Consider the following 14,744-nt stretch of genomic DNA (forward strand, 5'->3'; position numbering starts at 1 on the left):
CCTACTGAAACAGGTAACAACTAAAACTTTAACCTATCATTCCATGCATCATTCCATACACCAGTAACTTCATTGTCTACATTCAGATGGGAGAAGATAGGTCGTTCCCTTCAGAGTTGAAAGCATTGGTTAACAGAAAATACACCATCAAACTTACCATTAAGGAATTCAATGTAGTGCACAAGGCTACAACATACTTGGCAACAAACATTTGCGCAGCCTTCATCGATCCAAACCAACACCTAATAGATGCCAAAGCCTGTATGCAGCAACAGACAACAAAAGTATGCATTACACCCCAACTGTCATATTACAATATTACACAAAAGTTAAATCTGAATACACTTTTTCAATTTACTGCAAATTACAGGGATTAACCAGCAGCTATCACCTAGACATGATGTCAAATCTTACCTTTCGCTCTCCACCAACAAAATAGAAACCCAATCCATGAGTCCAGTACAGAAAAAAGAATGAAATCCAGATGATTTCCCCAATCTATTTTGCTTGAGTTCTGCATCCACTACAATGTGTAACTATATGTCCTCATGCTTCGAATTTTCCCTCCAACCTTCAAAGTGGGGAAGTTAAACTATTATGTAATGAATTAAATGCTTTTAAAGTCTAACTATATGCAGCACTCGCTTGCTAATTGTTTACCACATAAGGTGTGTTATTACACATATACTAAACATACCACTTTCTGTTTACAACTACTAATCTATCACTCTTAAACGTACAGTTTCTATAACAAACTTGCCTTCAACCTCATATTACAATCTTCAACTGATTTCGATATCAAGTTCCAATCGGGACCAAAAATAACAAAGAAGATGGAGTAAATCCGGCAAAAACACAAAGGAATACAAAATCTTGGCACAAACTCATTCTTTTTAAAACGGTTTTCACAATTATGTAATCCCATTCATTTAACCTCTTCCATTTTCTTGGCGCCCTCATAACAAAAAGAACAATACGCCTCCAAACTCCTAATTTTGGAGAACCAGTTCTGTGTAATCGGTTGATTGTCCTCTTAATTTATTAAAAAAACAACGTCAGGTGAAGCAGGTATCCATACTAATATATATATATATATGTGTGTTTTGATTCAGTTAATTGTTAATACTAATTTTTTCGATTTCAGTTGACAGGTTATCACCTTCAATTTTATCTGATTTTTTATGCCTTTTTTCTTTAACTTGTATACACTTTATTGGATAATATGGCTAAGATCAAGCTCAATAATTATATTAATCACTAAAATATGGTTATTTTCAAATTCATTAATAAACTAAATTTATTTCGTAAAATTATTTTGTTTATATATATAATTCATATTATCATGGCTAATAGATAACAAATTAAAAAAAAAATTATTCACACGAGGAAAGAGCTCATAAATGGCAAGGCTTATTTCCAATATTTATCTTATATAGCTTATAGTGTTATTTTATAAAATTTTATACTAATAAGTAAGTATTATGTAATAAATATTAAAATTAATTATTTTAAAATTATATTAATAATATGTGTAATATATATACCTATTTATTTATATAATACTACATATGTCCCCTCATTTCTTTACAGTTTTTTCACATGCTTGACACGTATTTTAAGATAACTATAAAGTATATTGCCGTAATTTATTTTTAAAAGTTTGAACATTATATTTTTATTTAGAAGATTTTTTTTAAAAAAAAAAAGATATATGCAACTAGATTTAATAAGAGTATTAATTTGTGTGTCGAGTCCTCATCCACCAATGTAAAGAATTGAAGGGGGAAGAGGGAGTATCAATTTTGTTAATTTCGGTTCAGTTGGATATAGAAATTGAAATTTAAACCGCATCAAATTTTAATTTTTTGGGTTCAATTTTTTCAATTTGAATTTTTTCGATGTAAATTATTGATAATTTTAATTGGGTGAAAAACCAAAATATCCACCATTTAGGGAGATTTGCCCAAAATGCTCATTGCCGGGGGTTCCGCCCTAAATACCCATTGAATATGCATTGCTCACGTGCGAATTCTATTTTTTTTTAAAATTTGTAAAGAACACACATGTACAGAATGCGGGGTTAATTTTTGATTTTTAGCGAATACGCATCTTCAAGATGCGTATTCTAACTAAATTCAAAAACAAAACACGCATTCTTGTAATGCGTGTTCTTTACATTTTTTTAAAAGTCTGAATACGCATTTGTGTAATGCATAATATGTGAGTATTTAGGGCGGAACTCGCGCATACGGGTATTTTTGGCTCTAGAAACTGAAAACTGGTGTATTTTGAACCTTCTTTCTTTTTTATTTTTGGGTTTGGTTTTTTCTACTCATCCATGTGGCCGTGTGTTAGTTTTATTTAATTAAAAACTACTTTGCACTTTATTTTTCCCTAAAATAATAATTAAATTAAATAAATAAAAGAAAGTGAAAAACACCGCGTAGTGAATTGAGAGAGTGCTGGCAGGGCATCTGAGTCTCGTTTTAACTTTTTTCGATTCCACCAAAAAACCACCATACCTTTATCGCCCATAGAGATCTATTCACATACAGCGAGAGAGAGAGAGCGAGAGAGAGCGAGAGAGACAGAGAGATTTAAAGGAGAGAGAGAGAGAGAGAAACGGGAGAGATTTGAAGGAGAGAGAATTACAGATCTGATTCGAATTGGTAACTCATTTTCATCTCCTCAGATGCATTTTAATTATATTGAACTAGATATATATTTTGTAATTGTTTTTTTAATTTTGGATTTGTTAGTGTAATTTCATCTCTTGGCCTTATAATTGATGTTTATTATGTTGCTGATGATGTGTATTTGATTAATTGAATTGCGTAGTAGTTAGTTGCTTTTCGGTGTTGTTAAATTCGTGTCGATTTGTCGTAATTGATGAGTTTTATCGTAGTTAGAGTGTTTTGATACTTCTAGGGTTCGTATTGTGTATCGAAAAATTGAAATTTGTTTTCGGTTAGTTGAGGATTTTGTGGTTTATGTGATAGTGTGATTTTCGGAGTTTTGTAATTTTTGTTGTTTTTATTGTTATTGAGACTTGTAAATGTGCGGTTGTTGTTAGTTATATAGACTAGGAAGGATGTAGTAGGTAGTGGCGGAAAGTGAGGGCGGAAGGTTTATTTATTATTGTGACTAGTGAACATTGAAAAATGTTTTCTGTAAGTTGAGAATTTTGTTTGTCGTTTATTTAATAGTGTGATTTTGAGAGCTTTGTAGGTTTTGTTGTTTTTATCGTTAGCGAGATGTAAATATGCGGTTGTTCGTTGTAAAGATTAGGAAGGATATAGTAGTGGCGGAAAGTAAGGGTGGGAGGTTATTTATTATTGTGTTGACCGTTTTTCGGAATGAGCGAAGATCCTCTGCTGCTCGATGCACTAGGTTTTGTGGAGGTGTTTAGTATGTTTATTGTACTAGAGACGTTTAAACGCTTTTCTTATCTTTTTGGTGTGCAATTTCTTTTAGTTACTATATTTGCGAGGGAAGAATATGGAATAGAATTAGTCTTTTTAGTTAATTATTAATGAAGTTTTTCGTTTTTTAATTAGAAATGGAAATATTAGGCAAGTTAGAGAAGTAGCATTGTTAGATCTTAGAGGTTTACTTTTGAAATGTATCTAAGCGTCTTTTTAAAACAATTTTCATCAAATTTTATGAGCTACATAATTGTTAGTCAAGTATTCGGTGACGAATTGCTGTGGTAGATAAACCCTAACATGATTTGCCTATCTGTTGTAATATCGTGGTCAATTTGTAAAGGAGCAAACAGTTGTTTAGCTAGGAAACCTTTATTTTTTATAACAGTACTAACAAATGCGCTTCTTACCCAATACTCTTAACGGTTTTTAACTATGTCCTTAAGTTTGTAAATCTTCGCCCGGCTATTTCCTGAATTCAATAACATCTAATAGGTATATAATTGCATTGTTACTCCACCACAACATTGCTAAAGAAACGAGGAATTTGTTCATCTTTAATGTTCTTAAGTGTATATATACACACAACACACACACATATACTGCATAGCTGGATTGTTATTCTCCTAGATAACAGTGTATATTTGTATATGTCATTTGTTATCTAGTCATTTATGTATTAAATGTTTACGTTTTAAGTTTGTCGCAGGTAATTAAGGAATCAGAAACTCTTGTGAACAAACAACATTCTTGGACAGTCTGATTTTATCCGACCAAACAGCTAGAGCTCATATAAAGAATTTAAAATGGAAGACGAAATATTAAGCTTCTGGGGACCTGTCACGTCCAGTACTGACTGGTGCGAGCCGAACTATGTCTACTCTTCTTACATTGCAGAGTTTTTCAATACAATTGGTAACATTCCAGGCATTCTTTTGGCACTCATTGGTCTTGTAAATGCCTTGAGACAACGGTTTGAGAAAAGATTCAGCATACTTCACTTATCGAATATAATTCTTGCCATGGGGGGCATGCTATTTCATGCTACATTGCAGAGATTGTAAGTTATTTTTTTCGTACCCTTCAGCTTTGTTATCTGAACTCCGCTAGAAGTGTCTAACATGGATATGTTGTGTCTGACCCGGAAACATTTTGAAAATTTTACGTGTTTTTAGCCTAAAATAAGTGTCCAGGTCCGAGTGTCGGGTATCTGACTCGAGACAAAAGGAAGAGTCTGAGTAACATAGCCCTTCAGCCATTACCTTTGTTTTTCAAAACCGTTAGCAGCATGCTCTAGTTGAATTCCTTTTCTGAAATATAGTTCATAAACTAAATGGACCTTTTGAAAGAGGCATGATCCAGTAAAAAATATTTTATAACGAGTTTGCAAATTCTTTTGTAACGAAAGCCAATGTTAAGGGGTTTGAGCTAATAAGTTAACTTAGCAATGGGATAATGATCTTGAGAGATGACCTAAAAAAATGAAAGTGTTGCTGATGGATATGCTGTACTAATTAACACTTATGACTGATTTAATCCTGCTATATAGTTATCAGGCATTTTACTTTGTTGGAATGTTAGACAGGAGTTACAGGGTGTCAATTTTCGGGCTGACGATTATGGCCCTCGTGCGAAATACTACACTCTCAATTTTGATATAGATTGTGCTTGCTTGAATATTATGCTATTGTGGTTATGACTTATGATTGATGTCACTTGTGTATATCTTTAGGCAGCAGCAAGGTGATGAAACGCCAATGGTGTGGGAGATGCTCCTATACATCTACATACTATACTCTCCAGATTGGCATTATCGTAGTACCATGCCCACCTTTTTGTTCCTATATGGTGCAATATTTGCCGTTGTGCATTCACAAATCCGGTTTGGAATTGGATTCAAAGTGCATTACGCGGTTCTTTGTCTTCTATGCATTCCTCGAATGTACAAGTATTACATTTATACGGAAGATATATCTGCAAAGCGTCTTGCAAAACTATACGTAATAACCTTATTGCTGGCAAGTATATGCTGGCTCTGTGATCGTGTTTACTGCAAGGAGATTTCTGGCTGGTATGTTAATCCACAAGGTCATGCATTATGGCACGTATTGATGGGTTTCAACTCATATTATGCCAACACATTCCTGATGTTCTGTCGTGCTCAACAAAGACAATGGAATCCAAAGGTTAAGCACCTCATGGGACTATTCCCTTATGTGAAGATTGAAAAGCCGAAAATCCAGTAAAACGAGTGGCTGTTTGAAGATATATTATCCTTCCCTTGAAGGTTGTCCAAATGGTCTTTTAAAGCGAGTTAGAAGCAGGTCGAAAACAATTATTTATATTTCATTTTGCTCAAGTTGAAGAATGTGATGTAAATGATAGTTGAAATTCGTTTTGCTAGTTGGATTGTAGTAGCTAATTTTTTGCTGTAAAAGCTTAAATTGTCCTGGTGTACGATATTCACATTCTCCGTAGTTTGAACTAGGTTTTTTTTGGTCATTAAACCTTGTGTTCTCAGACTACTTGTCTTTGCAATCTTTTTGTTACAAATCTTCTTTAAACATTCTCTCTTGTTTGGCTTTGCAACTTCAATACTATTTTTAAAGGTTGCTAAATTCTATAAATGTTGGTCTTTTGGTGGTGGTTTTGGAATGAGTTTCTACTCGGCTAAGTTTCCAAAACCTGAGAAGCCCACCGTGTTTACCTTCGATTTCTGGGTAGTAGAACCAGCAATCAGCCGATATTTTCCAAGCACTCACACGACATTGAAATTGATGTGAATGAAATATTTGGAAAATGATTTTAAAAAACTGTTAAAATCATATTATAAACATAAGAGTTTATTCAGTTTGAAAAGGATATCATTTTTATAACTATAATATTTTTTTTTAACTTTTTTTTTTGACTAATATGGCTTATAGCTTACAAATGAGTATCTATTCTCAATAATTCTCGGGTGAGCCAGAATCGAACCCGGACCTTGGACAACAGAGGATAAGCTGCTTACCACTGGAGCTATCCAATCGTGCTCATTTTTTTTAACTTATTAATGTAATGAATTTATAATTTTTTTAGAATAGTTCTTCTATACACTACCCAAAGCATGCAAAAGACTGAAAGAGGGAGGAAGAAACAAATACAGAAACAACTGATCTACATTGAGGAATGAATACAAAAATATTCAAGTACAAGACGAGGATTTGTGTAACAAACGAGCTATCGAGGAATACAGAAAGCATGAACGTAACAAGATACTAATTGCCATTATCATATCAAGCGTGATCTTGAAGAGATGTTAGGGCATTCCAGATGAGTTAATTTGAGAATTATCAAATAAATTGCTTAAGAAACTCAGTCGCGACTAGTCTCCCTCTTGTGCTCATGGAAAGTTTTAGCTCGCTAATCTCTTTATCGATATCCTGTGTCACAGATTAAAGAAGAAGAAATCAATAAACCTTTTGTATCATTTGGTTACAGGTTTTTTGAAATGAAATATATGTGCAAGTGAAACTATGCATGCAGTATACTAGATTCTAAATGTTCAATCAATTTGGGTGCTCCACGGTTTGCTCAGAGGTATATGTTTTGCACTAAAATCATGACGTAGATGTATAAGAAGATGAATTCTTAACTAATGTTGTTACTAGTATGGTACATAGATATCCTATTGGTTACTACTCCTTCAGGTAAACCAGGTTCATGAGCTTGAAGGATATGTGCGGAAGGTAGAAATACGAGACCTGTTGGTTGCAAAGTAAAATTCTGGGGAAGGTTTTATTATTTAGATATTAATTGTAAGATTGTACCATTTACCTAGATCATACGAATTACGAAGTTGCAAAACACTAATATGCTCAACTATATTAGTTTTATTTTTGAGCTTTAATCATCAGTTACCTAGTTGACTGACTAAAAACTCATAAAACAAGTAAACAGAGAGAATGTCAAGTAATATACTAGAATTTACCTCCATGAATTGCACAATAAAATCTATAAGCTTATTCTTCTGCATGTCTTCACAATGATAGTTAGTTATAAGAAAACTAATATCATATCCCTGAAAATACATGGACAAGGGTAAAAACTGATTATCAACAATAACACGTCATTAGATAAAATGAATTTTACATTCAAAAGGCTGATAGGGACTAAAATGTAAAAACAAACTACATTCATGTGTATTCGGTAAATTCCCATGGGTCAACTTTTTGTGATCGCTTATCACGGTGAATAATTGAACTTCTGATCAAGGAATCGTGAAATCCCTTTACCGGAAAAATTTACAGATTAAAGTGCACACTAGAACCACAATTCTTTTTGGGTAAACATCTAAATTCAAAACAGCAAGGAAATTCTTATGCTTTTCTTTCCATCTTGCCAAGAGGAACAAAATTGTGATGCAAGCAATAGAGGAAAACTATGGATTAAGCCTAGGAAGAACCATGTGGTAGATTGTAGTGCTAAAACAAGAAGGCTACATCAGCATGATTTGTCCCTAAATAAAACCCAAGAAAACAGTATTTATATACTCAATCTCTAATAGACGAATGCAATCCCTATCTTAAAACTTAAGGAAGTCATGTGCAGGAATTCAGGGGCTAATGTGAGTGAAAGTATCCGCCTATCCCGTAAGATTTGCAATCCATGTAGTCTCTTTATGACCAAAGTTTTAGTTGAGCACTTTATACCAAGATCTTTCGGTTTCGAGGGGAGATGACATTAATTGCAAGAACTGTGACCCTGTTGCATTAAATATAACTCATATCATATTATTACACTAAAATCTTTTAACCATATACTTTAATTCTACAATATAATCCTGTAGGATATAACACATTTTTTGAGATGCCCATAATTCTGTTTGCATGGTACCAACACAGATTCCATTCAGGACGGACGAAGATTAAATTAAGATTAGCATCAGCTCGTTTGATCATACCTGTACTGGCTGTCTCCTTAAAACCTGAAATGCTTCTGCCCTCATAGATAAAAATCTTAGAAATTTTTTTGCCAGTATATTTTCAAGTTCATCTGCCTGCTTTACCTATACAATGATAGCAAAAAAAAAATAGTCAGAATCATGTTACACATGTAAGAAATTAAAAAAATAACTTGCAGACTACTTACAGTTTTAATAAAATTATCCTACAAGTAAGGTAATCGTTATTATATTTTTAATGCTTCTCAGAAAAGACAATCTAACTAAAGAGTTTTCCACTACCAGATCTAATCAATCTGTAAGACATTGAATTGCAGCCTTGAGCTTAATAACTAGATTACATTTATTGACTGGGCAGTCTAGAAATCTATATGTTGTACATACTTCCATATGGAAGCTGCCTCCTATCCATTTTTATCGAGAAGTCGAAAAAGGAGATTGCAATTATTTATGGAATCCTGTAGATGAAGATACAAGAGAACACAAATAGTAATAGCATGTCCTTCACAATGCAGGTCTAGTGTAAATCCTTGAGATATGATGCCCCATAACATAATAATAAAACACCAAACTTGACAACTGAAGATTCTAAAAATACTTGTATCGAGACTAACCTTAAGGCTAATCCGCAGTGAATTAATAGAAGTTTCTATCAAGCACTTCTCAGCCTCATTTCGACATATCAAAACCTACAAGAAGAAAACATCGTTTTAGAAATAATGTATAATTGAATATTTGCTGTTCAGACCACTTGTATTACGTAAAGATTAATACAATCAAAAACTTATAGAAGAAACTCAATTTATGCAGTCAGGAAGACCATTAGATGATGTAAATTTGTTGCTATAAAAACAAAAGATGATGTAAATTTGTTCAAAAAATTTACTCATATTTGTTCCAATACTTCTGCATTCGTTAATACAAAAGTGCAAATGTAGACTGTGAATCAACCTCTTCACTATTCTTATTTCTTTAAAATCATATAGTTATACACATAATGACAACAAAAAGATTCTTACTGGATTAAGCAGAAGTTCTGGACTGGTCCTGAAAATCGCAAAGATTATTAATTTGTTATTCTTACAACATGCAAGATATGTTTACACAAGAAAATAAGAGTAAAATAGATAAAAGTTAATTGAACATAAGACATAATTCAAATGCCAAACTAACTAGAATCGCCGATTTGAAAAGCTGTGTATTGCAACAATTTCAATTTTTACACGAGATTAATCACACAAGAGATCATCAAAAAATTAGGTTTAGATCACAAAAGATTTACAGCAGGTTTAAATTTTAAGAAAACTAATATATGAGGCAAAGGGTAGATAATATTTTACATATAGTACTTTATCATGCTATTGTGTTAGGCACCAAGCCAAAGATACAAAATACCTATGTGGTCAAAACACTCCAATTTCTTAAACATACAATTTAACACATGTCAATACTTGTTCACCAGAAGGCAAATCTTGCAGGAGTTGACCTCACTATGCTTTTTTACATTAATATTTGATAAATATGTTCATATGGATTTATAGATGATAGATATGGCATTTTAAATGAAACCGTCATTTCAGTGATAATGTTCAGTAAAATACACAATAACGCAGATACGTACTTCAATTCAACCTCTGGTTTGTTATGTCTCTCAACTTCTTGACAAGGAAAGTTCTGCAACCATCATACAACAGAAAAATGATCAGTACATAAGCTATGCAATGGATAGTAGTTCATAGATGCACTCATATACAATGAGGCCTAAAAACAAATGAAAGCATCGTTGGAGTTCTAAATGGTAAAAACTTTTAACGTAACTTTAAATAGTCTTCAAGTTCCTAATGACTGACATGGGTGACCACAAGGAGCTTAGACCTCAATACCCTCGAAGGAAATAAGCAAGAGGGGGAAAAGGGATTACAGAATACAGATCCAATGTTCTTACGGATTCGTAATTTAATAACTTTCCAGGACTACATAAAAATCCTACTAACAATGTGACTGCGCTCAAAATTACCAAGGCCAGCTTTTGTTGTACAAAAGAGAACAAACTAATATAAATTAGTTATAACACAAAGACATCAAAGCAACCAACAATACATTCTTCTGGACAAAGATCTTAACCCAGAAATCTCGGACCAGGTCATTTACTCAAGATGTCGTCAATTGATTTTCTGTTCTATTAGCAACTGTTAAGCTTTAATAAATTTATGATGATTTGCATGACAGGATAAGGGGTTAGCAGCTTCTGCGTATAAATTTAAGGAGTTCCAAAAAATAATTGCTTCCCTCGGCAGGCAGTTAAAGCTCTTGCAACACTAGAATAATTCTTAATTAACTCGGACTAACCAAGTACTATTCCTAGAAATCTCTCAAACTAAAATGATATTGAACATAATAAATATCACTAATCTGGTTTGCTTTTGTATAGAGGAACTTTTGTTCTGAAGTCTTGATGTCAACTGTTGATGGTTTAAGTTCTGTTTTACGATTTAATATTACAGACTTCTGCCATCAAACAAGAGATAATGCCTTTACACTAGTGCGCACAATATCTGCTGCAGAATTTTAGATGTAAAAAGCATCTCAAACCAGGAACAAAAGAATTACCAAAAAATGGACAATTAATATTGAAAGGTAAAAAAATGAGTAACAGGTTATAACCTTGTAAAACTAGCTGCTGCTAGAAGTTATGCTTAAATTTCTTTTGATGGTAGTAAACCACATTGTGATGAAAAGCACAAAACTTTTGAGGAAGAAAGATGAAAATAAATCTTAGACTTGTACATAAAATGGTCTTAATATATGCCCCTTTTATGATTTTTTTCCCCAAACCTAATGTAAAAGTCATTCACACCACTCTTGCAACTACTAATACAGCAGGACACAAATTCTACATTGTCATAATTTCAACCAACTAGTATTGCAGGATACATGTACTAAATCTTTATAATTCAAAAACAAACACTTCGTTTACACCTACCTGTAAACACATAGCAGCCTCCAGAGTGTTTCTAATACAGTTCAGATACAACTTCAACGGGTTTGCCTGAAAATTCCAAATATTAACAAGGATAATTAACTTTGAAACATAAGAATTAAAAACATATACACTTGTACTCCAAAAAAATCACCCAGACCCGCAATTCATTTCATTTCCAAATATTTAAGAGGATAGTCAACTTCGAAACATAAGAATAACAAATATATACACTTAAACTTCAAGAATTAACATAATCTTCAGAATCTCGATCATGCCCCTCCTTAATACAATCTTAAAAATTCTCGACTTACAGAAACCACCCAGGCCCGCATTTCATTTCATTCAGAAAATTCGCCAACATCAATAAAACATTGATGCTTAATCAATACACTATACACAACTCAATCCTATTTAATAATGCCCTAGTTCCATTAATGCATAAACACGAAATCTTTCCCAACAACAGCTCCTTTTCACCAAATTCATCTTTCGAATACCTAAAGATCCAAACTTTACTCAATGTAACACCCAAAGACTGCTCCTTTTCTCCAAATTCATGGTTCGAATACCTAAAGATCCAAACTTTTCTTAATTTAACACCCAAAGATGGCTCCTTTTTCCAAATTCATGTTTGTAACACCTAAAGATCAAAACTTTACCACTAATTACAGCAAATCTTGAACAATAATAGCACCATATACATAAACCTATACACACACATGTAAAAAAAGACTAAACCCATGTCAAATCTTTAACAACATTAATTTCAATTAATCAAACTAATTCACTAAACCCAAATCTTGAAACTAAAAATAGACACAAGGGTCTTCAATACAACCAACAAATATATAACATACACATACACCTATACATACAAAAATAAATAGAGGAATAGATAGAGAAATGAAAAATTACCATTGAGAAAAAGGGCAAGCTCAAATCAAGCTGAGAAGTGAAATTAATTTGTTGGAACATTTTGCTAATAGTATTGACTAATGAAATAGTAAATATTTTGAGGGGTAAAAAGGTAAAAATAAAAAGGAAAAAATTGATCCGACCTGCCGGATTCGAACCAGCGACCTAAGGATGTCTGATTTTTACAACTACAGTCCTCCGCTCTACCAACTGAGCTAAGGTCGGATGCGTGAACAAATGAATTATTTTCTAATATATCACTTTTATTTTTTGTCTTCTGTTTTTTTGCAAAATGAAGTTTTCTTTGGTCTTTTTATAGTTTTAGATATTTGATGTGTAACTTTTTAACACATAATTTTGATCAAATTATTAATTGTAAAGTTGTAATTTAATATTTTAAAGACACGTGTCAGATAATCAAATGTAATACTAATAACTACTTAGTTTCTTGGGAATCAATTATTTTTTTTGTATGTGGAGATAAATTTAAGAAATAGTTCTAGTTTATATTCATTTGATTAAAAAAAGTGAGATCATTAGGGAAAGAAAAGCAAGACCTATAAGTTTCTAGAAATTATGTCGCATATATTTATTGTTCGATTTTCACATAACAACTTGTTGCTTTAGAATTTTAGGCACATAATATCGGTCTTGGATAGAGACACATTTCTTAAGAGAGGTATACAATCTTACTTATTAGGCACATAATATCGGTCTTGAATATATCATTCGAATTGAAAATACATGCAGCAATGTGAGAATAAATATCTAAGCATAATTGTTGGAAGCCCACTATTATTAGGCCCGTGTTACATGTTTCAGCCGAAGACGAAGAGATATTTTGTGGGTTGATGGGATGTCAGTCAATAACAAAAACAAAAACAAGGGATGGTCCAGTAATGGCGAAGACGCAGTCCCCTGACCACAACGTCCATTTTCCCCTCTAAGTGGAACGGACCGAAAATTCTGGGAATGGGTCGTTAACTTGGTACATGTTATATTCACGATGAGATTGATACATCAACACACATACTCATATCACATTACTATCTTATATTCTGAATTATCCATACAAAGACCTATTAACTTATTCTTGCACTGGAGGTGAATCGGGGAATCATCCCTCGTATTCTTCTCTTTGCAGGCCGAAGTCTATTCATCTGGACGAAGATCGGGTCGACAGAAAATTGGTTATAACAATAACAAGGTTACAATAACCTTGAATTTGTCCGACCAAGTGTTTCAGCACTGTCGTAAATTTAAGGATATGGAAAATAATCAGTATAATAAGATGATATGAACACACATGAAAGAACGATATATGTATATAATCACCCAACGGTAATTCTACAACAGCGCTAACAATTATCAGGTTGAAAGATCACAACATGAAGGTCTAGTGTCATAATATCATGATCGTCAGAATCATATATTATACATTTTACATAACAATGCAATAAACACTGTTAGAATTTATCTCGATCGGTGTATGCCGACGTTTTGGTCTTAAAATTCTCTAGTTCTTCGATCCGAGCTGTATGAGTAGAAACTTGTCCCACGTACGATTTTGAGATCGAGCCCCACCCCGTAATAGGATTAGCGCTTAAAGTTTCCAGTGTAGAATGAGAGAAAATGGACGAGACGAGCAAGAGACGATTAAGGAGATGAGCGTGTAAGCGTATAATTGTTTTTGTGAGATTTGAAATTAGGGTAATGAGGGCGATAAAGTCATTGTACTTGAATAAATTTGTTTAAGATTGAAAGTGATGTTATTGTATAATAGATAAAGTAGATAGTAGATAGTAGATGTTATTCACTAACAATCAACTTAGGTTATATTGTGGAAGCGAGGTTGAATACAATTTAAAATTTTAAAGTTAATCTGTACTTGTGAGATGAAATATGAACACACGTGTTTTAAATTTTCAGGTGATTTGTTTATTGACTTGCCACCTGAGATTTATTTGAAGAAATAATTTGTTACAATTACAAATAAAATCTCACAGCTGCGGTTTACAGTGTTTTACTCAGAAAAAGATATATATATATATATATATATCTCCCAAACTCTCTGAAAATGTAAAACATATTTCTTAAGTAAAACATCTGCTACTACTTGGTTTATATATCATCAAGTTACAAAGCTTGCTAGACAATATATAGCATAGTCTTCGAGGTCCGACAAGATTGCTTCTTTATTCTCTTTCTCGTGACGCTTGACAAAGGAGGTTGAATTGTATCATGATATATTACTTTGAATATCCCTCCAATTTGTTATGCATGAAAATGGAATATTATTTCTTCTTCAGAATCCAAGATCATGTGCAAAGTTTGTCTTGGATTCTCATTTTCTTTTCTGAGATTCTCATCAGCCTATGTGATATGACAATCTTATTTTTTTACCACCGTCACGTCACTATCAGTAGCTATATGAATCTTTTAGCCATTAGATACAAAACTCCTTAGCCGTAGGAGGTAT

The 14,744-nt window shown here is 32.9% G+C and overlaps 2 protein-coding genes and 1 non-coding gene across 4 annotated transcripts; 1 reads left to right on the plus strand and 2 right to left on the minus strand.

Annotated features, from left to right (window-relative positions):
• The first annotated feature begins 2,440 nt into the window (after positions 1-2,440).
• Positions 2,441-5,947, plus strand: LOC141678400 (alkaline ceramidase-like). Of its 2 annotated transcripts, none has more exons than XM_074484710.1 (3): positions 2,441-2,669; positions 4,125-4,485; positions 5,158-5,947. In XM_074484710.1, the coding sequence occupies exons 2-3, from the start codon at positions 4,232-4,234 to the stop codon at positions 5,669-5,671; spliced, it is 768 nt and encodes a 255-aa protein (XP_074340811.1). In that variant the 5' UTR covers positions 2,441-2,669; positions 4,125-4,231; the 3' UTR covers positions 5,672-5,947. The 2 variants fall into 2 exon arrangements, with proteins under 2 accessions (XP_074340811.1, XP_074340810.1); XM_074484709.1 differs by having other exon boundaries at positions 4,135-4,485.
• A 618-nt stretch (positions 5,948-6,565) lies between these two features.
• LOC141679149 (actin-related protein 2/3 complex subunit 4) lies at positions 6,566-12,437 on the minus strand. The gene is made up of 8 exons (XM_074485656.1): positions 12,266-12,437; positions 11,351-11,416; positions 9,989-10,041; positions 9,387-9,414; positions 8,982-9,056; positions 8,368-8,472; positions 7,396-7,485; positions 6,566-6,847 (listed from the first exon to the last, which is right to left on the minus strand). Exons 1-8 carry the CDS (start codon positions 12,323-12,325, stop codon positions 6,758-6,760), a joined length of 567 nt encoding a protein of 188 aa, XP_074341757.1. The 5' UTR covers positions 12,326-12,437; the 3' UTR covers positions 6,566-6,757.
• On the minus strand, positions 12,403-12,490 carry TRNAY-GUA (transfer RNA tyrosine (anticodon GUA)). The gene is given in 2 exon segments: positions 12,403-12,438; positions 12,454-12,490. It is a non-coding gene; the product is annotated as a tRNA-Tyr (tRNA).
• Positions 12,491-14,744: the final 2,254 nt, after the last annotated feature.

The sequence above is a fragment of the Apium graveolens genome, chromosome 8, assembly GCF_009905375.1.
Source record: "Apium graveolens cultivar Ventura chromosome 8, ASM990537v1, whole genome shotgun sequence".
Lineage (NCBI taxonomy): Eukaryota > Viridiplantae > Streptophyta > Magnoliopsida > Apiales > Apiaceae > Apium > Apium graveolens.